The 25,661-nt window shown below is 40.6% G+C and overlaps 2 protein-coding genes across 8 annotated transcripts in view; one reads left to right on the top strand and one right to left on the bottom strand.

Annotated features, from left to right (window-relative positions):
- LOC137641599 (probable glutamate receptor) overlaps positions 1-15,372 on the top strand; it is a 144,824-nt gene extending 129,452 nt beyond the window's left edge. Inside the window, exon 13 of the mRNA XM_068374316.1 lies at positions 15,191-15,372. Within this exon, the coding sequence (XP_068230417.1) occupies positions 15,191-15,271 (81 nt within the window). The 3' untranslated portion in view covers positions 15,272-15,372. The remainder of the gene's footprint in view (positions 1-15,190) is intronic.
- A 3,964-nt stretch (positions 15,373-19,336) lies between these two features.
- AMPdeam (AMP deaminase) overlaps positions 19,337-25,661 on the bottom strand; it is a 146,698-nt gene continuing 140,373 nt past the window's right edge. For 6 of the 7 annotated variants that reach the window (XM_068374310.1, XM_068374314.1, XM_068374312.1 and 3 more), the window contains one exon: positions 19,337-24,051. In XM_068374310.1, the coding sequence (XP_068230411.1) occupies positions 23,985-24,051 (67 nt within the window). In that variant the 3' untranslated portion in view covers positions 19,337-23,984. The remainder of the gene's footprint in view (positions 24,052-25,661) is intronic. The other variant, XR_011044555.1, reaches the window with a different exon arrangement.

Genomic DNA, 25,661 nt, shown 5'->3' with positions numbered 1-25,661 from the left:
GTTTAGAGAGAGAGAAGAGAGAAGAGAGAGAGAGAGAGAAGAGAGAGAGAGAGAGAGAGAGAGAGAGAGAGGAGAGAGAGAGAGAGAGAGAGAGAGAAGAGAGAGAGAGAGAGAGAGAGAGATATTTTATTTAAAGAACATGTTAATGCTATGTTTAGAGAGAAACAGAAAAAGAGAGAAGTCTTATTTAAAAGAGCTTGTTAATGCTATCATGGTTTTCTTTGCTTCGCTTTTTTCTTTCTTTCTGTTCATCATGCTGGCCCTTCTCACAAATGATCGTTGCCCAACAATCTCTTTGTCCTTTATCCCTATCAACAAAAGGCGTTCTATCTCTTCCAGGGTATTGCTACGATGTCTTGTGATAATAGTGATCCCCTTCGATGGTTATTTGCTTTAATGGCTGCCTTCAGCTTGATGATCCTCGAGATCATAGGCCTATTCCGGCCATATTGTTTAGCCATACAGTATCACTCGCATGCACACTGCTCTCATGTTTTTCTATAATTTTTGCTTCAATTCTAATGAAAGAATTGCCTTCTTCCTCTACTGAAACTTAGCTTCTTAGGCACCATGATTATAGGTAAAATCAAAAAAGAAATGTGAGAAAAGGAAGGAAATAAGCACTGTTAATAACAGACCAACAGAGGACAACCATACGATACACACAAGAAAAGAGAACTGAGCACTCGACGCTCAATGGCGTAATGTTTACTTCGTGTGTCGAATAAATTCGGGTGTAGAGTCAAAAATTTGCTCGAATTTTACTTCGGATGTTGGAAAATTCGGATGTAGATACGTTCGTGTGTAGAGGTTCCACTGTATGTATATGTGTATACATATAAATATATATATATATATATATATATATATATATATATATATATATATATATATATATATATATATATATATATATATAAAGTAGGAAGATGTGATGTAGTTCTAAGGGAAAAGTATGGGAAATATGTCTGGGTAATAAGCAAAGCTCTACCTCCAGTTTGTTTCTTCATTATGATCAGAGATAAATGTAAACAAAACATTGGTTGCTATTTTTTATCGTGCTTTTCAGCGTGTTTAGGAAACGCATGTTATAAAATCGCCTTTAATATTTGTGCCTGTTTTAGTTTAGGGTACTGTAGTACATGCATTAAGTGTTCTGTACATTAAAGGGTAGTTTGTTAACAGTACTACGTACAAGGGAAGGTTTTAAAAGTCTGAATATACATGTTGAATAAATAGGTAAATATGGTGTCACTACTTCGCGGATTTTCACCTATCGCGGCCGCGTCTGGAACCTATCTACCGCGATAAACGAGGGTTCACTGTAGTGGCTTACATCAACAAGCAAGGAGGTACCTTTTCGAAGCAGCTATCCCATCTTGCAGTAGAGATATTGAGATGGACCGAAGTCCACTCGATTCCACTATCGGCACGTTTCATTCCAGGCAAGAGGAATGTGCTCGCCGACAATCTGAGCAGAGCGTCTCAGATAGTGAGTACTGAGTGGTCTTTGGATCATCTAGTAGCCAACAAAATCCTGACTTTGTGGGGTTCCCCGACTGTGGATCTGTTCGCGACAGCGTTGAACTTCAAGCTTCCACTATACTGCTCCCCAGTCCCGGATCCCAAGGCACTCTGGCAAGATGCCTTCCAGCAACGGTGGGACAACATCGACATGTACGCCTTTCCCCCATTCTGTCTGAGGAGGAGGGTGCTCAACAAAACCACAATATCGGTCAATCTTTCAATGACCCTCATAGCTCCGCTATGGCATCACGCGGAATGGTTTCCGGACCTTCTGCAACTCCTAACGGAACTTCCGAGAGAACTCCCTCCACGACACGATCTACTCAGATAACCACATGCCAACATCTTCCACAAAGCCGTAGCTTCGCTACGACTTCACGCCTGGAGGACTATCCAGCATCTCCTCGCTGAGTGAGGATTTTCGTAACAAGTTGCGATTAGGATGTCTGGACATTGCGAAAATCATCCGCATCTGTCTACCAGGCAAAGTGGAAAGTCTTCTGTGGTTGGTGTCGTGGAAGGGGTATCTCTCCACTCGATGCCACTATTCCAACAATAGCGGAGTTCCTCCTGTATTTGCGGGAAGAAATGCGCCTTTCAGTCTCGGCGGTGAAAGGCTATCGCTCGGCCTTCAGGCTCAAAGGAATGGGCATTTCTTCTTCGCTGGAACTTTCCTTACTCATACGAAGTTATGAACTTACCTGCCCTCAGTCGGAAGTGAGACCTCCTCCATGGAACGTGGTTCAAGTTCTCAGGTCTCTTAAGAGACCTCCCTATGAACCATTACGCCAGGCTTCAGATCGCCACCTAACTTGGAAGACTGTGTTCCTACTAGCTTTGGCATCGGCCAAGCGAGTCAGTGAACTTCATGGTCTCTCATATGACATCGCCCATTCAAGGGGATGGGGGGAGGCAACGTTAAAATTCGTCCTTGAGTTTATTGCTAGACTCAGAATCTGTGGGTGCCGGACCCTCGGTTCGACTCCTTCCAGATTTCGAGTCTTCGTTCTGTAACAGATGACCCCAGACCATCTCCTACTGTGCCCAGTAAGGAGTCTGAGGCTATATCTCAAAAGAACGGCTGCAGTCCGTCCTCAGGTGCAAGCATTGTATGTTAGCACTGGGAGGACTAAGAGGAGGGTCACCAAGAACACCATCTCGGCATGGATTCGTAGGGTGATCCATCTGTCCCTGAATCCAGATCCTCCTCCGTCACGTCGCCCTAGAGCACATGATGTTAGGGGCGTAGCTACGTCTCTGGCCTTCAAAAAGAATTTCTCAGTGACGCAGGTTCTTCAGGCTGGGGTGTGGAAGCGTCAGACGACCTTCACATCCCACTACCTGCAAGACGTGACCCACAGGAGGCTCGATACGTTTTCTATCGGCCCTGTGGTGGCTGCACAACAGCTGGTTTAGAACCTCAGGCTCCTTAGTGGACAAGTAGCAGAAGGTTGAGGGCATTGTTACCCGGTCTTAGTCTGCATGAATGAAAAGGTTTGTCTGGCCCTTATTCTTTTCTTCATTTTCCCCTCTCTTGGGGAAAGCAGCGTCCCGGGTTCTCTGCACAGCTGACCTCAAACCACTGCAGGTAAACTATGTTTCCTTGTGTTCCTAGTATTAAGCTAATACTGTCACGTCCCTATACCCTGACGAGGTGGTATTGGAGAATCCTAGCCTAAAGTTTCCATCTAAAGGACTACAGGTCAACTTCCTAGGACGAGTCACACTTTATTATACCTTCACACACAGCTTGCGTAGGCCGCAGTCCTTGCGTAGCAAGGTTCTAGCGAGGTGCAGGGACTCCTTATTGTTGAGTGCTGACACACTCAAATAAGGGTCCCCAGGCAAAGCCAAAAGCCAGTACTGGCTGGGACTTTCCACCCTTCCTAATGGGTGAGTCACCCCTATTAGATAGCGTGGTTTGTACGTCGGTTACGGAACAAATGACAAATTCGTAGATAATTTGTATTTTTCCTAACTATACAAACCTTAGCTATTTAATCAAACTTGCCCGCTGGCCCTATCCCCCTTGAAGTCCTACCTCCAAGCAAAGTGTGTGAGAGCTACCCTCCCTACCCCCCGCTAATTAGCGGTGGGGTAGTAAACCCTCGTTAAAATTCTAATGGCTCGTCATTTCAGCCTCGCCGAAAGTAATAACCCCTATTAAATAGATAAGGTTTGTATAGTTAGGAAAAATACAAATTATCTATGAATTTGGGATTTTTCCTAACTATTATAACTACTGTATGTAAACCTTGAGCTCTTTACTCATACTTGACCCGTCATTGCCTATCTCCAAAAAAGTCCTGCCTGCAATAAAAAAGTCATGTCATATCACCGTTGTGTGAGAGCTGGTCTACACCCTCGCTAGCCCTGCTAACTAGGGGACGGCGGTCGTACCTCGCTAAAAGTTATGGCTAATTTAAGCTTTGCCGAAATATATATATCCATATTAAAGAGCTCAAGGTTTGTTTGTACTGTATAGTTAGAAAAAATACAAATTACAGTCTTTGAAATTGATCTCTTATTAAGAAATTTCAAAAATTCTTGTATTGAGTAAAAAACGGATTTTGTGCGAAGCGAAAAATCTATTTTTGGGTGAGATGGCCATGTCGTCCTGATGGAAGTTCCTATAGGGTAGCTTCCTAGGGTATATTACAACTACGGCGATATTCCCAGAGAATTTACCTTAAGGTACCCAGAATTCTAACTCCTGGAGCGAATATCCCTACCAGGGATATCGCGAAATATCAGAGGACGTATTCTTGACACGCCACATGGCAATCTGCACCCCGAACAGAGATAACACTTCGAAGGGGTCAATTGGCAAGAAAACGAAAACGAGAAAGAAAAAGGAGAGCCGTTCGCAAGGCTCTCTCTTCTCCCGTTTCGTAAGCGTGCATTGCGCCGATTCTGGCGCCATCTGTATTCCTTGTAGCGATACACGAGGTGCTACAGATACTGTATGTAGGGAGGGGTCCTACAGCCCTTTCATAGAAAGGGAAGGGCGGGTCCATCAGGACGACATGGCCATCTCACCCAAAAATAGATTTTTCGCTTCGCTCAAAATCCGTTTTTTGGGCTCAAGCCATGTCGTCCTGATGGAAGTATACCAGAGCATTACTGTATCTGGATTCTCAGAACGTGCCGTACTCCCCGGAGGTATTTCCCCGGTCGACTAGACCTAGAGACCTAAGATGTTACCGTTATACATCTTTTCAACTAACCATAAACCATGTTAGAGCTTCCTGCCCCCTACAGGGAAGAGTCCTACTAGACTCTGGAAAAGTCTCGAAGAGTACATATACAGTGAACCCTCGTTTATCGCGGTAGATAGGTTCCAGACCCGGCCGCGATAGGTGAAAATCCGCGAAGTAGTGACACCATATTTACCTATTTATTCAACATGTATATTCAAACTTTTAAAACCTTCCCTTGTACGTAGTACTGTTAACAAACTACCCTTTAATGTACAGAACACTTAATGCATGTACTAACGTACCCTAAACTAAAACAGGCACAAATATTAAGGGCGACTTTATATCATGCGTTTCCTAAACACGCCAAAAAGCACGATAAAAATGGCAACCAATGTTTTCTTTACGTTTATCTCTGATTATAATGAAAAAACAAACGCATTTACACATCTGTGTATAGGTTAGTTTCTGCATCGATTATATTGATTATTCAGTACAGTATGTTGATTTGGTTATTACTAATGTTTTACTTAATTTTTCTTAGGACTTCCAAATGAAATGTTTTTCTTTATGACGCCGCCTGAAACGACGGCGTCATAAAGTACGCTCAGTAAACAAACTAAGGAATTTAACGCGCATGATGAAAGTGATAAATAATGATATTACAGTAAAAGCTTTAATAAAATATGTTATTACAAATATTATTTACCGTATCTATATAAAATCATACATACGTAGCAAAGCAGGAAAACAATCTACGAGAGAGAGAGAGAGAGAGAGAGAGAGAGAGAGAGAGAGAGAGAGAGAGAGAGAGAGAGAGAGAGAGAGAGAGATTGTTTTACATACGTAAATGTAAATTTTAAACAAAAAAAAAATAGCCCCATTTCATATAAAATAGATTACAAATATTTTACTTTATCATATTACAGTAGTCTGTATAATACTGTAAAGTTCAGTACAGTATGTTGTTGTTAAAGTCGTGGCGATGAAATTCTCACGAAACAAAAACACGCCATTTAAGTACAACAGCTATTTCTCTCTCTCTCTCTCTCTCTCTCTCTCTCTCTCTCTCTCTCTCTCTCTCTCTCTCTCTCTCTCTCTCTCTCTCTTCGTGTTATACAATACTTACATTTAGATGAAGAAACTAAAATTAGTTTTCTTAGTGTCAATTAAATACGAAACGAAATAATTAGGCCGAGTCTACATCCATTTCAATCATAGCTAAAAATACGGCATCCGATTTCATCAGCAAACCACTATTTTTTGGGAAATATCATTTTATTCTAGAAAATTGCCACTCTTTAAATAGTTAATTGCACATTAAGAAAGCGTGTACTTTTGTTTTTAAATTTCGGGTTTGTTTGAAAAATCGAGTATTGTTGACTTCTTTTTTTTTTTTACTTTTGGCTGTGATTAGATCAGCTGTCATCTAGCTGCCGCTCTTGAGTGTGTACGAAAGTATCATTTATACCATTTCTTAACTTATTCAAACCGTCTACAGTATACAGTTGATATTACATAAGCACCAATGTGTTATAACCTATCAAATTTTTTCGTTTATTACATTTAAACTCTCTCTCTCTCTCTCTCTCTCTCTCTCTCTCTTTCTCTCTCTCTCTTTCTCTCTCTCTCTTTCTCTCTCTCTCTCTCTCTCTCTCTCTCTCTCTCTCTCTCTCTCTCTCTCTCTCTCTCTCTCTCTCTGTGGGCTACTTTTCACTACCTCCCATTCCTTACCTCTCTCTATCTCTCTAACAAATGATATCTTAGTTGCTCCTCAAAGTTTCATTTATATTGAAAATCAATCACGATTCAATTTTCCTTACTTTCTCCAATCTCGCACCATCGGTCACATCGCGGTATTTTCGATATTTCTGGAAAATCCGCGATATATGTATATACATGGGTTATGAAAAAAATCCGCGAAGTGGTGAATCCGCGATGGTCGAACCGCGAAGTAGCGAGGGTTCACTGTACCTATGTATGAATACCAGGCAAGCCAATATAGTGGTCTCACCCTATATTAAGTAAAGCATAGTTTGTAAAGAACCACTGCGTCAATATGAAATATCGACCAGTTCTCCGCTCAATACATGTATTGGACAAAGGTTTATATCCGCATAGGAGGAAACTTGTAAATCCGCCACCGTCCCCTTATGGGATGGAGTCCTCCCGCTAAGGGAAAGCATAAACCAATGCAACATTAGCTTGCATAAAGGAACAATCTATTAGAATTATCCCAGATAAATATACATAGAATGAATGCTCAATTATACCAATAAATTGACACAGGTGAAGGAGACGCAAGGTTCTCAAGAACAAGTTTATTGACAGACAATAAATAGACAGGTTAACAACAATTATATATATATATATATATATATATATATATATATATATATATATATATATATATATATATATATATATATATATATATATATATATATATATATATATATAAGAAGAGGATAACCAAAACTTTAAGCATAAGTATGATAGTAAACAGAAACTTGTTTATCTGAAAGAAAAACATTAGTGCCACTTTTAACATACCGAGGTATCAAAGTCATAAAAGTCTGTATTACTAATCAATCACATTAGCGTTAGAAACGCTCGGCACACATGTCTGCACTTATGCTAGGTTCACCTTTGGAAGTGGAACAGTCAACGTGGGCAACTCAGTGCCCTCACTTAGTTTGTAGCACAGTATGTAACTACACACTCACCCTGGAATTAATCGTCCCAATTAAAACCACTGTTCCTCGCAGAGTTAAACAGCAGGGTTAACGACGCAACCCACTGCTACCACAGATCTCTTTAGTTGCTCCACTTGCATCGCATAGTGGCGAAAGAACACTCTGGAAGACTTCCAGCCAGTGTATGAACGAAGATGATCAAAATCCATACAATTAAGAAATTTAAGGATGAGGCAACTTTCCTCGGATCGTGACCTGCGGGTGTACTGTCAGGATCCGCTCTGCGAATAAAATATGTGATTTTCGCCCTGAGTTGATTCAGTGATAAATTTGAGCCTGACGTTTCTCCCCTGAATAGTTGACCACCCTTGAAGTCTGAAGTTCTACGAAGATAGACCTTTAGGCATTCTACTGGACATAGAGATGCATCTTCTTTCAGAGGGCAGATTCTCCAGGGACCCCACCTGTTGGTGGGTAACTCATTCTTGGCGAGAAACGTAGGATCCGGAAACAGGTTCAGTTCTCCCCCATCCAGGAACTGAACACGACCTTCCTCTCTCGAGAGGGCTACAATCTCACTAACCCTGGCCCCGGACGCGAGTGCAAATAGGAAAATAACTCTTTGGGTCAAATCCTTTAACGCACACTCCTCATTGCTTAACAGAGAAGCGAAATGAAGAACTTTGTCTAAAGACCATGAAATGGGCTTTGGAGGTGCTGAAGGTCTGAGCCTAGCGCAGGCTTTTGGAACTTTATTAAAGATCCCGTTAGCGAGGTCGACCTGGAAGGCATATAGAATGGGTCTTGTCAAAGCAGACTTACACGTCGAAATCGTGTTAGCTGCCAACCCTTGACCATGGAGGTGGATGAAGAAAGATAAGCAGAAGTCCGTCGAGATCTCCTGCGGATTCTTTGCCTTGACAAAGGCCACCCATTTTCTCCAAGATGACTCATATTGCCTTCTAGTAGATTTGCACTTATATTCCTTTAGGAAGTCTATGCTGGCTTTCGAAATCCCGAAACGCTTTCTCACCGCTAGGGAGAGAAAATCATGAGCTGCTGGGTCCGGGTTTTATGTAATGAAGCGCAGTCAGTCGACTTCTGGACTCGCTGGGTCAGAACTGGATCTGGTAGCGGTAGAAACTTCAACCGTAGTTCCAATGCCAGGGGGAACCACACGCTGTTCGGCCACTTGTGGGCCACTATTGCCGCTACCCCCTTGAAGGATCTCAGTTTGTTGAGGACCCTCAACAGAAGGTTGTGAGGAGGGAACAGATAAATCCTGGACCATCTGTTCCAGTCGAGGGACATCGCGTCCACTGCTTCTGCTAAGGGGTCCTCGTACGGGGACACGTACAGGGGCAACTTCTTGTTGTCTTTCGTCGCAAAGAGGTCTATCTGCAGTTCTGGGACTTGACTCAAAATGAAGGAGAATGATCCTGCGTCTAGGGACCATTCCGACTCTATTGGTGTGAACCTGGATAGAGCGTCCGCTGTCACATTGTGGACAGGTACCACTTCTTCTTTTCCGCCAATCGGAAGATGGCCAACATCACCTGGTTGAGAGGTGGCGACCTTGATCCTTGTTGATTCAAGCATCTCACAACTACCTCGCTGTCCAGCACCAACCTTATGTGGATCGAGTGACGCAGGGAGACTTTCTTTAAGGTAAGGAGCACTGACATAGCTTCTAGAAAGTTTATGTGAAAGGTCTTGAATAAATTGGACCAAGTCCCTTGGGCCTTTTTCCGATGAGAGTGACCTCCCCACCCCTCCTTCGAGGCGTCTGTGTGAATCGTCACCGACGGGGGAGGTGGCTGAAGAAGTACCGACTTCTTTAGATGTCTGGCTTGGAACCAAGGCCTGAGAAGAGTACGTAGACGAAGCGGAACTGGTCTTCTCAGATCTCTTCGCGCGTTTGATGCATAACTTCTCCAAACTCCGGTTGCATCCTTTAGCTGTGCTCTTAGCACCGGGTCTGTTACCGAAGCAAACTGGAGAGAACCCAGTACTCTCTCCTGTTCGCGTCTTGATATCCTTTCGGAATCTAGAAGTCTCTTGACAGACCCAGCTATCTCCTTCCTTTTCTTCGCCGGGATGGAGAAATGGTGTGACATTAGGTCCCAGTGGATTCCCAACCACTGGAACTTTTGAGATGGAGAAAGTCGAGACTTTTTTCTGTTGATCTTGAAGCGTAGATACTCTAGGAACTGGATCACCTGCAGGGAAGCTTGCAAGCATTCTGTCTTGGATGCTGCCCACACCAGCCAGTCGTCCAGGTAGGCTACTACCTGGATTCCCTTTAGGCGTAATTGTTTGAGAGCTACGCTCGCAAGCTTCGTGAAGATCCTTGGGGCTATATTTAGCCCGAATGGCATGGCTCTGAAGGCGTATAGTCTTCGTTGTAGCTTGAACCCTAGGTAGGGGGAGAGTCGACGATTGATTGGAACGTGCCAATAGGCGTCTGACAAATCTATGGAGACGGTAAATGCCCTCTTGGGCAGTAAGGTCCTTATGTGTTGCAGTGTTAGCATCTTGAACTTGCAGTTCACTATGAACTTGTTAAGTGGCGACAAGTCCAGAATGACTCTGAGTTTTTCCGAGTCCTTCTTGGGAACACAAAACAGCCTCCCTTGGAATTTGATGGACTTTAAACTTCGGATCACTTTTTTCTCCAACAGATCTTGGATGTACTCCTCCAGAACGGGGGTGGAGTGTTGGAAAAACCGAGGGCACGGGGGTGGAGTGCTGTACCAGCTCCAGCCCAGTCCATTCTTGAGTAGGCTGTGGGCCCAGGGATCGAAGGTCCACCGATCCCGAAAATTCTGAAGTCTCCCTCCTACCGGTATCATCTCACTTGGACTGTTGTCCTGAGGTCTTGCCTCCCTGACCGCGACCACCCCTGAATCCCCTTCCCCTTGAGGGGCGCCTAGACGAGCCTCTGGCTGCTGCTCTAGGCTTTGCTCGAAAGGAAGTTGACTGCCCTTCGAACGTTGGGTTGAATGCCGGGGACTGTGTCGACACGGCCTGGGGTACCCACTGGAATGTGGTCGGGGTATGTGCCACCATCTGGGGCACTGAAGGCATCGGCAATTGCTGTTGCTGTTGCTGTCTAAATGGCTTGGCTGGCCGAGACGGTAGCCTAGTCCTCTTAGTCTTCCTCTTTGGTTGGGGACCCTCATCCGGGGAAGACTTTCTCTTGATAGACAGGCCCCACTTCTGGAGAAGGTTTCTATTTTCCGTGGCGGCCTTATCAACAACTTTGACCGATTCGCTAGGGAAAAGGTCTTTGCCCCAAATGTTGGAGGAGATTAGTTTCCTTGGCTCGTGCCTCACCGTAGCCGAGGTGAACACGAACTCCCTACAAGCTCTCCTCGCCCTGACGAAGCTGTAAAGATCCTTCGTCACTGTGGCCAGATGAGTCTTGGCCACTACCATGAACATTTCATGGACCTTGGGGTCACTTGCCCTCGTCTCAAGAGTGGTCTGAAGAGACATCGAGGCAGCCAGTCTTTCTTTTGTCTCGAGCTCTCTCCTCAAAAGAAAGTCAGACAGCTTAGGGAGGTTCTCACCGAACTGACGTCCGGCAATATCAGCCTCCAACTTCCCGACTGAGAAGGTAAGATGGACGTCCTTCCAGTCCTTGTGGTTCATAGGTAGGGCCAGCGACAAGGGTTTACACTCCTCCAGGGAGGGGCAAGGCTTGCCAGCCTCGACTGCTTTTAATACAGCCGCAAACCCTTTCTGTAAAAAGGGGAAGGCTCTAGCAGGAGAGGACACAAAGGAAGGGAGCTTCTTACTCAATGCAGCTACCTTTGAGTTCGTGAAGCCCCTCTCTTTCATCGAAGATGAAAGCAAAGCTTGAGCCTTAGCATGGTCCATCACTATGACCTCCTTCGGCTCTGTCTCCTCCTTTGAAGCTGGTTCCTTCCTCAACCGGACATAACAGTCCGGATATGACCCCTTGCTGGGCCAGAATTCCACCTCCTCTAGGGGAACTGAACCCAACTTATCCGACATGACGATCTTTCCAGTCATCGGCATGTGCTCATCATATCTCCACGGGTTAGCATCTGAGCACAAGGGAAGGTCTTTCACATTGAGCCTTTTCCGGGGCCCACGTGATGCTGCAAGCTTCTGCATCTGCAGTTCCATTGCAGCCGCCTTCTCATTATTCTCCTTCTGCATTTGTTGGATCATCCCAACAATGGAGGAGAGGGCCTGTCCCAGCTCTACTGGGAGAGCGGACGATGTTGAGGGAATAGGTTCAGGGATCTGAACCGGAGCAGCCGACACCTCGTCGGCCTCTTCCTCTACAATGTCTGGGGCTTGAACTTCTTCCTGGCCTCCTGCCAGGAGGTCTTCCTCCAGACGCTCGGACACGTCTGACATCCTGTCGTCCAACTGGATGTCTTGCAAGGCGACCGCGACTTCAGCATCCACCTGGATCTGAACTAGGGGGATCTCCTCTTGAGGCTGGGGAACCACTGCATCAGCTGATGCCCTAGGGAAAAGGTAAGCCCTCATCTTCTCACTTGGAAGATAAGGTCCAGAGGTGTTCTTCTGGAAGCCCCTTACCCAGGTACGAAGCTTCTCCCTTGCTATATCCCTTGATTCCGCTGTCCTAGGGGAATCAAAAGCCTCAGTAATCAGGTTAGAGCACACGGTACATACCTGAGGGTCCCAATACCGGAGATCACCCTTGGAGACAGCGCATGCTGCGTGCCTCCTACATAACTCATGTCCGCAGAAGTTCTTACTGCGGACGTTGCAGAAAGCACTTCCGCACTTCGGACGTTCCTCCTGTAAAGAGAAGAAATTTCCATGAGTATCAAGTGAACTACGTATCACTGGATATGCACAGTTAGCATAACAAATCAGAAAGGAAAGACACACACTTGTGTTTCCCGCACAACCAATTGTTGCAGCCTTCCAGATAATAAAATCGTATGGTTAATCTGTCCTAGAGTAACCAATGACAAATTTCCAGAGGAAACAGGTGAAGCTCACACCTAAGATATGATTTTAAAATACCGGATAATAGACAAGAAAAAACTCACTTTCTTATCTGTAAGGCAACACCAAAGGGCTGTGCAAGACAACACAAAAGTGTTAGAACATACAGTGTTTTACCAATACTATACTATAGTTTTCTCCCTACAGTATATGCTATACTGAAGAATACTGGTACAGTATAGAAGGTAATGCGCCGGCCGGCACTTACCGGCCGGCACATACCATAACTAGCTTTAAAGTATACTACTTAACAGCTATAAGGCGGCAGAACGCTGGTTTAAATGCATGTGCCGGCCGGCAACAGCCAATGTCGGCTACCCAAGGTAGCACCCGGCTGCCGGCCACCGCTCGTAGCGACCGGCAGACAATGGCGTGACAATAGCCGGCCGGCAAAGGTAAACAACCGATGCCGGCCAGCATCAAAAGAACCAGAGAACTCCGACTGCCCGGCTGCCAGCCACGTAGACCGGCAGCCGGGTCGGGTACAGCACTAGAAGAAAACCGAATGGATGCCAGGATAAGAGAGTGTACTACCTCCAAGCCCGGCAATCCGAAAGAGTGCAAATAAGGAAGGGGAGAATCTAATTCAGGCTTCCTGACCAATGCTGTCTGGCTCTACAGACAGACATGGATGAGGGACCAAGGGAGGACCGGGCAGCACTCAAAGCAGAAGACCTTTGCCGGCCGGCACACTCTGCCAGCCGGCAAGGGACTGAGTCAATTCCACATCCTAATCTATACTAGGTCCAGATGTAGAATGACGTACAGTACTGTAACGGCTAGGCCATTACAGAGATAGAGGGGGAAGGGACAAAGAGGGTCCTACCAACCTTGCTTTAGTAAAGAATCACCCGCAGCCAAGAAAACTCATCTTAGCCTAAGGGAGATCCAAGGAGGGAGGCCAGCAATACTTGCCAACCCCCAACTGAACCAAAGCAAGGAAGGTGTTGCTACTCCCGGGGAGAGGATCTCATCCTCCCACCGAGAACAGCAACAAGGACTAGTCTGTTAGATCACAAAAGAAGGAATCATCTCGTACAGAAACCTTCGGGAGTGACCTAAGGAGGTTAAGCCTCCTATGTCTGCGTCAGACTAGCGAGGGAGCTCAACCCCAAGCCAGACAAACACAGACACAGACTAAAAACTCTGATGTTCTGCCCCTCTCTGAAGCCAGACTTACTGGAACAGGAAGGTACAGTAACACCCCAATATAGTTGTATCGAAAGTTAATTCAGATAAACCACTAGGGTTAAGCCCAAGGCTTAAGCAGAGGGAAAGGGATTGCATACCTTCTCCGAAGAAAAGTTAGCAACCGGGGAGTATGAGAAAGTATACTAAGGCTCCATAGGCAACTTAGCCTAGGCACCAAGAGAATCGATTACCTAAATCACCGAAACTCACTCGTATACTATCTTGGAAATAATCAATATAATCTTAAATGTATAAAACTGCCTAAAGCTTCAATAAAATTTTAAAACACTCGGAAATCCAAAATTCATGCAGGAAAGTACTAGGGCCAAACGACTAGGCTACATGGTCTAGCGTAGGCCAGAATTGGCGAATACTTCGCCAAAACAAACAATACTAAAGCACGAATAAGGAAATCCTATGTAACGCTAAATAGTTAAAATTATTAAAGCAAAACAGCCGGGAACGTAGCTCTGGCTAACTAAAACTCATACCTAGCAAGCGACAGCGTCCAGGACGCCTCCGGTAGGCAACGGCTCTTGTAACAAAGATTAATACTATTAATCACTTTAAAAATTACCAAGAGCCTACATTTATACATAAAAGAAATAATACTCAACTTATCAGAGGCAGACGAAGTTGGAGAAAGCATAATAAATCGATTAAATCCAAGATTTTGCGAGAAACACAGGAAAAAACACAGAGTTGTTAAGCTACTCAAAAAGGAATACAGATGGCGCCAGAATCGGCGCAATGCACACTTACGAAACGGGAGAAGAGAGAGCCTTGCGAACGGCTCTCCTTTTTCTTTCTCGTTTTCGTTTTCTTGCCAATTGACCCCTTCGAAGTGTTATCTCTGTTCGGGGTGCAGATTGCCATGTGGCGTGTCAAGAATACGTCCGCTGATATTTCGCGATATCCCTGGTAGGGATATTCGCTCCAGGAGTTAGAATTCTGGGTACCTTAAGGTAAATTCTCTGGGAATATCGCCGTAGTTGTAATATACCCTAGGAAGCTACCCTATAGGAACTTCCATCAGGACGACATGGCTTGAGCCCAAAAAGTTAAGCTAATTATGAACATTTATCGTTTGTTTTCACTGATAGTCTTAGCTTTGTAAAATTCCCATTACCTTCCCAGGGTCTATTGCTGTAGAAAATTGCCTCCCAAACACTTCATTATTTCAGATGTTTAATCACTTTTTATAGCATACTTATGTGCGTACAGTTTATAGCAGCATTTAGTCATCAGTAAAATTGAATAGATAACCAAGCCTATTTTGACTGCCAGAATTTCAATTTAGCTTAATGAGGGTACTTGCATTCTGACTCCGTAGTCTCTATTATCTATGAAACTTAACCTAACATTAGATGTCAAACTTGATCAGTTGTACTTGGCTGCTTCCAGATACTCAGTTATTGCACACCATCAGTGTTAAATATATTTTTACAGACTTTGGAGCTATTTATATGCAACTTTAAAGTTGGTGTCAGTTGTTATTCATACTAAATATCCTTTTTATATTATGTTTCAGAGTGTGTTTAATGCTCAAATTTTCCTTTTCAGGCAGCATTTTTTGTTCTACTGTTCGGTTTCCTGATTGCTGCAGTAACCTTGGTAATCGAATTGACTGCTTCAAAATTCTAATGCTAATAATTGAAGGACTTGCTCCCTACTAGGATAAGTCTCCTGTTAAAAGATGAAGGTTTGTATTTGTGTAGGAACAAATCACAAATTTTTAAAAGTAATTTGTATTTTTCCTAACTACAGTTTCCTTGCCACATCACAGTTCACCTATCACCCCTTCAGTACATTGTAAACATGCAAGTAAATCTATATTGTGAACTATTCTTTATATTGCAGGTTTCTAACGGCAGATGAGTTATTGTTCCTACACAGATACAAACTATAGTCCTTTACATCAGAGAATGATAATTTGGAATACGAGTGTTAAAATCACAAGGGATTAACAGTAACTGGGAAACAAAGCCCCCCAGCTGGCTCACTGATGAAGCACTTCGATAGCAACTGTTAGGAGCAGACTTTCCGATCGCTGTAAATTCTGGCGGTTGACTACTATAACTTTTTCTGTTCCAGCGTATTAACGACTCAAGAGTGTTTTTTAGGTTGCCTACAGAGATGCGGAATATTCAGGGTAGCCGCCTATAATACCTACTGTATCATCAGGATTGCTAGGGCATAGAGCCTCACCAGTTATGCCCAGCCTGCAGAGGACACTCCTGCATCCAGGCCTCCCCTATGACAAGTTTTGGGAGCAATCACCCTTCCAGTGAGAGAAGTATAGCAGTAGGAGGAAAAAAAAAAAAAAAAAAAAAAAAAAGGGGGGGGGAGTGATTCTTCACTCTCCTCCCTCCACCCCTGGTACACTGCCCTCCAACTGTCCTCAGTAGGTTTCCTCCAGAGGCAAAGCGGGTCCTTTGATTTTCCCGAGTGAAATGGGTGGGCCTCTATTTAGAGGGAGCCTTCTACCTTCAAGGTTGATGACGACTTACGCTTGTAGTGGCTTTCCTTGGGACTTAACGGTTTGCCTTCTGAGGAGTGACTGAAACAGGCCCTTTCCTCAAGACACCAGTAGGAGCAGCTTGCAGCCCCCGCTACTAAAGGATGTCTGCCCTTCTGAGTCTTCAAACAAGCCTGCCGTTGTCTCTCAGACCACCCTCGGAGACTTGAGGGAGACATTTTTCCCAGGCACCCTTCCCGATGGAAGCCCCTTCTTCCATGTTGAGGACTTCTAAGCAAATGCCTAACCCTCTGCACCATCTAAGACGTTATCCTTCAGAGCACACGGACTACCCGGAGCATCTCGTAGGGTTGTTACACAACCTCTGAGCCAGATTTACCCTTTCAAAGGAGGATTGTAGACACGCCTCATGTAGGTGAGCCTCTTCACCACCTCTAGAGAGGTCTTCAGGATCTTCCACATACTATGCCTTACCCGATACGCCTTAACCAGACGAGTTTCTCCATTACGCTCCTCACCCAGATGCGCTTCTCTATCACGTGCCTCTCCCCAATGCATCCCATCTAGAAGAGCCTCATCCAGAAGTGCTTCATCCAGATGAGATCCTCCTATTAGCACCTCACCCAGACGCGCTTCTACTAGATGCGAATCTCCTAAGTTCTCGTCACTTAGACGCATGTTACCCAGAAGCATCACTACTGTGGATTCTCAGCTCCAGCACCTAAAGTAGCCAAGGCTACTGTTTCATCCAGGATTATTGGATCTAAACCATGCCTATTTAGCTGAATGATATGAGGTATTGAAGGAAGCAGCAGCAAAAACCCCTCACTCAAGAGATGGAAGAAGGATGACATCAACTGCCAGCCTGCCCCGGCCCTAAATGAACCTAAGCCAGTCTCTAGCCAGTCCAGGATCTTAACTGATAAGGAAAGTTTTTCCAGTCATCTCTCTCCTTTGGTAGCAGTCTCTCATCAGAAGGAAAGTAATGACTGGGAAAACTGTGCTCAAGAACACCTCAGCCCGACTGATTGACCGGAGGCTGACCTAAAGGGTCCAAGGCTTTCAAGACTTAAGGGAGCCCAGCAAGGGTATGGCAACCACCACCTTTCTGTTTTGGTCGTCTCTTAGGGTGGAAGGAGCAAGATTTTGATTTTGACAACTATCCCTCTCAGGACTAACCAGGTACGGTCGCCGAGAGAGATGATCCCGATTACGACTTAGGTGCCACTGTTTTGCTGACCACTGGGAGATGTTCCAGTCTATCCAACTTCTTTATAGCTTCCATGACGGAAGCTATAAAGAATGGAAAGAGAGGAGGAGAGTTGATAAGGTCAAAGTTCCTAAGAACTGTGGCATCTCTAGTGGGTAGCTGTCTAAAGCATTTTGCTAAGATGGTGTCATGCCTCTTCTGAACCCAATTTCCTCAAAGGGAAATGTTCTGGTGGAGGAGGAACTCTACGGCTATAGCACCAGATCTTGAGAGTTCCTTCAACTGCTCCCATAAGGACTCATCCTTAAGGTTCCTCGAAACTGCAATGCGTGCAAGCCCCAGACCAGTGGTCTATCCATGTGGTGGTCTGAAATATCATGGCCGGTAAGTTTGGTAGCCGTTCTGCCAGAACAAAGTACCAAGTTGGCCCCTTTTGGATCAATGAGAAGAGGGCTCTAAAACACGCTAGAGTTAGCGTAAAAAAGTCTCTGGCGCGGCAAAGGTAAAGATGGAAGTTTCAGTGACCAACTCACTTCTGACGAGTTTTTGGCTGCTGACGAAATGAGTTAAAAACCCCTAATGTGTCCTTCATCTGGTTGGAAAGAGCCACAACAAACCATATCTAGGGCTCTGCAACTGCGGGAAGATATCGGTGATGCCGCACAGTCTATAAGACATCTGCTCTAAGGTGGCCTCGTCCAACCTCTTAGGTGGCAGATTAGGCTTATGATCGTAATAAAATGAGAGGCCTCCGAGTTCAATGCTGTGGCCTCAAGTGTTTATCAGCTAAGCAGGTACGTGCTCCAAGAAGTTTTCTGGGGAATCTTCAATAGTGATGATGTTCCGTTGAGAAGTTTGTCTTAACAGATCTTTTAAGAGGTAGTGGAGAAGGAGTGGGAGGAATCTGATTCTTGTTTAGGAGTTTACTATTACTTCATGTAATGTTGGCTAAAGCTTTCGTAATTGACATCAAGAACAATATAGCAACCCCATTTTTTATAATTGGAAGCATAACACTTGAAGATGACTTGTTTCATGGCTCCTGTAAGGCTGTCCAAAAGTTTTTAAAGGTGTAAAATTAAAGATTTTTCTTTTTATAATCCTTTAATAATTTACAGTAAATTACTTATTCAAACATACACAAAATAATAAGAAATATATGAAAAACTTTTAACACCTTTATATAAACCTCTTATCTTACATAATCCACTTACATACTAAATATAAGAAATCTATTTAAAAAAAAAAAAAACTAAGATTTAAAAAGCAATCCATCATTTTACAAGAACTTAACTCTTAAGATCTGACCACTTACAGATCATATGAATAAATAACCAGTACTATGCAAAGTTACATGGATGGCATAAAAAGTTTTGTGGCTAATACTGTAGGTTCATCTGCTACCTTCCTAGTATCCTGGTAGATAGTGTGCCCAATTGTTTGAGAAAGTTGATAAGCTTTAGAACATAAATATTTTTCTTAAAGAAAAAATATCAAAATATAAAGAGTTTCACAAGAGCCTTGAAGTCAATTGCAAAAAGACAGGGAAATGTCTGATCTAGCATTGTCGAAGATGTTATGAGAATATGCATTTATTTTGCATTGCAATAAAAGTTATAGTCCCCTGTGCTGTATGCACATAATAACAAAGATACACAGACATCTATCAAAGGTACTACCTTTGACCTGCTTCTGTGAAAGAAGAAATATTCTGAAGGAAGTTGGGAAATTATTTATAAAGCAAACTACAACAGGAGCCGAATGGATTTGGACAAGGCATTTTTGTTGAAATTGCTGTGGTAATAGGTGTTACATTGAAACATAATTGATTATGCTTCATTTACTGTATATAGTTACCAGGTCCCATGCTTTTTATTAAACCGCAACTCGACTTACTCCTTTTCAAGCATTAAGTTTTTTCTTTCATATGATCTTTTGCAGTCATTACAAGATGGTGTTCCAGTTGTCTTTGTGCTGGGCTCACTAGTCAATAAAAAAATTACCATCTGTATTTAAATAATACTATCTCGAGAGAGCATGATTTTCAAGATCACTCAAAAGTTCAGTCACAGCAAGAAATGTGAATCTATCCATTAGTACCAGTTATAAAAATCTAAACTAATAAAAAAAATCCTGTATAATTTTAACTTTGGAATTACAAGTGAAAATAGAAAAATAACACCAATTTATGTTCAACTTTCTAAGATATAACCATGAAGAATTGATTAAACTACAGTAAAGTTGATAATTATAACTGTGCATCAACTATTCAAAAAGAGAAAATATTTTCTGAATAATCGATTAAGATAGAAAGAAGTAAAAATCTATGGCATGTGTGCTAAAAGTCAAGAGAGTATAGTATGAGAGAAAATGGACAAATTTAACGTAATGCATCCCCCTAAAGTTGAATGTAGAGGTTCAGTTGAGAGAATTACTTTATACAAATACTTTCATCTGTTCCTAAGAAAATTCCATGTTAAGGCTCCAAACTTTGAAGAAAAGGAAATTTGGTGGCCCTATGCCCAGTTCAAAAGGGTTATGAAAAATCTGACACAGAAAATGCCCTGATAAAAAAAATTTCAACTATGGTATAGTGGTTAAGTAAGTATATTTACATGATTTTTTTTTTTTTTAATGCTCCTACCAAGTTCCATTTAAATACCAGACCCCCACTATGTGTATTTTTGCTTGTACACTCCCAGTGTTACAACCCAAAAATTACTTGGCTGATCATGAGGGACCTTCATTTACCAGTTTCCATGACCAAGTTCTTATGTCTATAATTATCATAACTTGCGAAAGAAATAATAATGTAACATTTTTGTACATAGGAGTCCACCAGTTGAATAATATAAAAGTTTCATATCTTCGTCAAGTAAAATGAAATTATTTGCAACAATAAATGTATAGAATTGAAAGAACAATTTCATATTACAAGAAAAACATTCATAAAAAAGCAGCTCAGCTGGGAAGAATAATAATACAAGAGCAGGTAAACTGGATTAGGTGTTGATTTACTAAAGCCAATTAAATCATGCTTTACAGTATTTTTAATCGAACCTCAAACATTCATTACAGCAGTTATAACCTCTTGTAAAACAGTAGTTTTGCATACAAAATAATTTTCCTATAAGGAAAAGGTCAGTTATTCCTGAAAATATCTATAGACTCCCTGAACTGGTTCGAAATTATAAACAAGAAAAAAATTCTTTTTAAAAATAGTTGATGCACAGGTCGGATGTTAAACTGGGATCAAATATGCATATTCAATTAATTAACTAGAACAAATTAGGATGCTGGATTCACATCACATAGAAATAGCTCAAGTTAATCTTTTACTGAACAATTTGTTGAGGTCAGACATTATATTTATTCGATGACATCAAAGATACATCTCTGAAGAAATTCACAATGTCCACAATGTTTAGGTAAAAACAGATGTATATAAAAAGACAATTAAGATCTAAAAATCAGATAACCCCCCAAAAATTAGCTTTTCATTAAACTGATAATTAAATCTTTCACACTAAACAGCATTAATGTTATATCCCTTGCCTTACATCTTGTATTTCCATCCATTATCAAATAATGAATTTGTAATTATCAAATATCTTTTATAATACAATCCAGCTTATACTGTATACAATATGATATTTCAACTTTTATTTTATTATTAAAAGGAAGAGATTAACCAGCCCAAGGAGTCAAGCTTGACTCTTACATAGCTGGCCCGATTAAATTCGGGAAGAAAAAATATTCATTAAAGCTTCAGGATAAATAAAATAAAATATATAAAAAATATATTGGTTAAATATAATAAATAGAAAATCTGTGATATAAATTTAAATCTTATAAACTTCAAGTCACAGACATCTTTATGCCTAGTCAAAATTTAACCAAAAAGCTAGTGCCACGGATAACTTTAAATGTAATTAAAACTAAATGCAAAACATCAAAGAATACTTCTTGCTAGTAGACTGTATTAAAGTTTTTCTTTTTTTTTTCTTTTCAAATGGCAAGCCTCAAAATATAATTCAATGTCTTGAAATATTACCAGATTTTTTGTGGCAAAGTTCATGCAAATGTCAAACATTTCACATATAACCTTAAATCGTAGTCATAATGAAATCTTCTACCTATGTTTATTTCCAAGATTCTTGCATGCATACTTGCAATAAATTTTTATTTAGATCCTTCAAAAGCTTATAAACAAACAGACTTTATCAATCCTTCTTGGAAAGAAGGCACTGTGCCATAGAACCAAGTGAACATAGTTCTACAAAGCTACAATTGACAAGAAAATATTCTAAAACATATGTTTTGAAAGAACTGGTAATTTACTATTTTGGAAGGGTTATGTTTGGCCAGCTATTTTGGAAACAAGCTATAAATTTATAGCTTGACACCAATATTTTTTTTACAATACTCAAACAGTTATTAAATTTTCATCAGATACACTTTATCATTTCAATATCATTAAGACTCAATATTAATTCCAATTAAACACAAAAACTAATAAAAACTTAAAATAGATCATTGTCTTGTATCCTAAGACAGTTCATTAATAAAGTAAAATTTAACTATGTTATTTGACATTAAAAAAAATGTCAAAGATACTAAAATAAGACAAACATTGATTTTTAAAATCTTGATTTTTGGGAATTTTGAAGAAAATAGACGAAAATCTCATGATATTACATAGCATGTCATCTTTTGATACTAAAAATTTTTATAGATAAGAAAAAGAAAATTACAGAGTTGCACTATTAACTTTGTATATATATATATATAAATATATTCCCCATAATGTTTGGCAGTGGACATATTTATTTACTGAAATCTCTCAAGATTCCAATTTGAACACCATTTAAACCTAGTAAAAGATTACCATATCAAAGAAGAAAAGCGATGCCTGAACTAATAATCCTTTTGACTTTATGCCAGTTATGTTAAAAAACTAAAAAGGGAGAAACAGAATATTTCCAAATGTTTATGACTCCAAATAAGACTAATACTCCCATGCAGAATATCAGTGCTACAGAATTGACTCCACATTCTTCAGTGTGTTTAAAACATTGCTACTTATGATAGATTTTGGGAAAGCAATCTATTCTATGTAAACTATTTTATTCCTGCATTACCCAAGTTTCCTTGTTTATTTATTTAAGGATAATATTAATAGTTATTCTTTATAAAGTCGCCTTTTACCTAGAAAAACTGTTAGTGAATTTATAAGAATCATTATACTTCCCAGCAAGGAGAAATTATACATTATACTACTTTTAAAAACTATAAGTTTCTTTATCAACAACATTCTAGCATTTTTGGGTGAATCTATAAACATTTCTGTAAAATATAAAAAAAAAAATTCATAATATATACTGTACATATACATATATCTAGAAATGTCAGGAACTTGTGACCAATACCTCTACAATTGCAAATTTCTTTCATAAAAAAAATTCTAATACTATATTTTTTCAGAAGATATGTATATAATACTGTACTATATTTTTACAAATACATAATTGATAAAAAATTGCATTGATGAGTTCTATGATACAATATAATCAGCTATATCATTTTGACTTCTTTTGACCATTACTGTATCCAAGAGTAAATACTATTTCCATCAAATATAACATTTGAATAGTGTGGCCCCATTTTATGAATAATATCCAATCTTCCCAGTTTTGCAGAAGAACAAGATCTCAATTTTTTTGTTAAATACTTCAAGAGGCCTATTTTCAGGAATGTACATATGTGCTCCACTATTGATAAAAGAACTTACAATTGCAGAGTGTATTTTATTTAAAATCTCAGGATGTAAAACAAAAAATTGAAAAAAATAAGCTCTGATTAGTTGCCTACCTGATAAGTTCTACTTAATTTCATGGAGATCCTTTCATGGTATGAGTAAAATTATGACAAGTTTTCTTGAAGTACCTAACTGAACATGAAAGGTGTACCATAAGATATCAAATAACCCCATGAAATTTGGGCCACTCGATCATAAAAGGAGCCATGTTCTGTAAAACAAAGATAAAAAAGAATATTCTAAACATAAAACCAAGTAAAAATACCTTATCAACTTATAACCTTCAGTGCAATTAAAAGCATATCTCTTCATGGACAATAAACTCTTAAAATAAAACTTACAAACTACAGAGAGAGATCTATGTATAGTTTTCTACAGTTCTGAGATAAAAATATACAAATATTGAATGCTTGTATGTAAATATAAATATATATAATTATATATATACATATTTATATACATACACACACACTATATATATATGGAAGCATGTGTGTATGTATGTATATGTATATATATAATATATACACAAAATATATTGCAATTTACATTAAAATTACCTAAAGATTCTCTGACCTACATAACCTAACTTTTTACAATTTTCATAATATATTCCTCTTTATATTCTATGGCTAAAAATCTAGAATATTAAGCTTTACTGTAATTATCTATAATATACAGCAAATTGTAAAGTTCAAATTTATGTTTTGAAATATTTTCCCTAATACTGGTAAACTAATGTTTCTTTGAAGACTTAACATACACCCTCAGTAAGGTTACAGTTTACTAACTTGTAATATCACTTGCTGGAAATGAAGAATTATAACTATGCAGCTTCATGGAGGACACTTTAGTTTTCTTCCCTGCCCTCAGGTGGTCTGAAGATATTTGCCAACTCATCCAACAAGGTCTCGTGCCTAGAATAAAATTTGATAGAAAATTTTTCTTATTTTCATACTTGCCTGTGGGTTGTATTAAGAAAATTTTTCTTATTTTCATACTTGCCTGTGGGTTGTATTAAGAAAATTTTTCTTATTTTCATACTTGCCTGTGGGTTGTATTAAGAAAATTTTTCTTATTTTCATACTTCCGTGGGCTGTAATGCTACTATATATTGGATCTATGAATTTGGGCTATATAAAGTAGTAGTAACCCAGACCTTTGATCCCATTAATATCACATTTGGCTAGGGGTAAAACCCAGTAGTTACACTATTTAGTATAGTTAATCAAGGTTGCTCCAGATAATTTTCAGGTTAACAATTTCACTTTGCAATGGCTCTTAGTACAACTCCCTCAGTGTTCTGGTCACTTGAATGAGGTGCTTGGTTTTTGTCAAATCATATAATTTCCTTATTATTCTAAAAGAACTACTTTACAAGGCTGTAATTTTGATAGCTTTAGCCTTAGGAGCAAAAGTTGGAAAACTAGCAACATTCTGCAGAGAACAGTTCCTTAACCTCGGTCATGGCCGTCGCAACCTCGGTCATGGCCGTCGCCCGATACAGACTCTGGGTTTTCTTTTGTTGGCTAAAAATGAAAAATCATCACTTGATGCATGATCTTTATATTCCTGTTTTACAGCCCCATTACAGACATATTTGCAGCAAACACAGTCATCTGTATAGGTACAGTATTTGGTTCGATAAAACTTCTCGCAATCTAGAAGAGGGCTAAATTAAACTGATGTGACAGAGAAACTGAAATAACAAAGAGCTCCTGGTGCTTTGCTTCTTTCCATTAACCACTATTGTGTGTATTGGAAGATAAGAAAATATTTTTTTTTTTTTTTCAATTATAAGGGTAAATGTCAATAAACACAGCTTCTGGAGAAGAAACCATATGAATATCAGGGGAGGTTCTCAGAAGCAATTGCTTTTTCATTTGACTTTTTTGCTAATATGCAATTTCAGGATAGTCGAGAGTTGTACGCATTAATCTGGACATAGGGTCTAAGACATAACCTGAAAAATCCAAGCTGTTCAGAATGCATGTGTGGTGCTCAGCTTGATCATGGCTCTTGGGGTCAAACTGGGTTAACAGAGATCCTCAAATGGGTCCCTTAGGAGAAGTGCCAAGATGGTCATCTAGCTTGTTTTCTCCAGAGATAACCTCTACTCAGGTGATTGGGTTGATTTGTAAATCTCTCTTTTTCATGTACATAAGCATGAATTGAGCGTTTGGTTAGTTATAGGTAACTTGACCCTCATGGTGCATAAGTTTACCTTGTTTTTATGCTCTGGTACTAGTCCTTGGGAACCACATAGCTACATAACCTCAATAAAGTCCTATCTTTGGGGGGAGATGCTGTGTGGTTCCCAAAACCCTCGCTAATTCCCTAAACTTGAGAAGGGAAGTGTGACATAATTGAGAAATTCTCCTGCCTTGAAAGAATGGTTTCAAGGCAGGAAATAAATGCCTGAGTAAGCATTATCTTCAGTGTTAGATTTGGTTCTCAGGTGGGTGAAGTGTTGTCAATCACAGATTCAATAGAGCCCGAACCCGTGGGTTTCCATCATATACACAGT

This window comes from Palaemon carinicauda, chromosome 5 (genome assembly GCF_036898095.1).
Source record: "Palaemon carinicauda isolate YSFRI2023 chromosome 5, ASM3689809v2, whole genome shotgun sequence".
NCBI lineage: Eukaryota > Metazoa > Arthropoda > Malacostraca > Decapoda > Palaemonidae > Palaemon > Palaemon carinicauda.
Note: the sequence above shows the minus strand (reverse complement) of the source record. Positions and strands in the feature narration are given on the sequence as shown.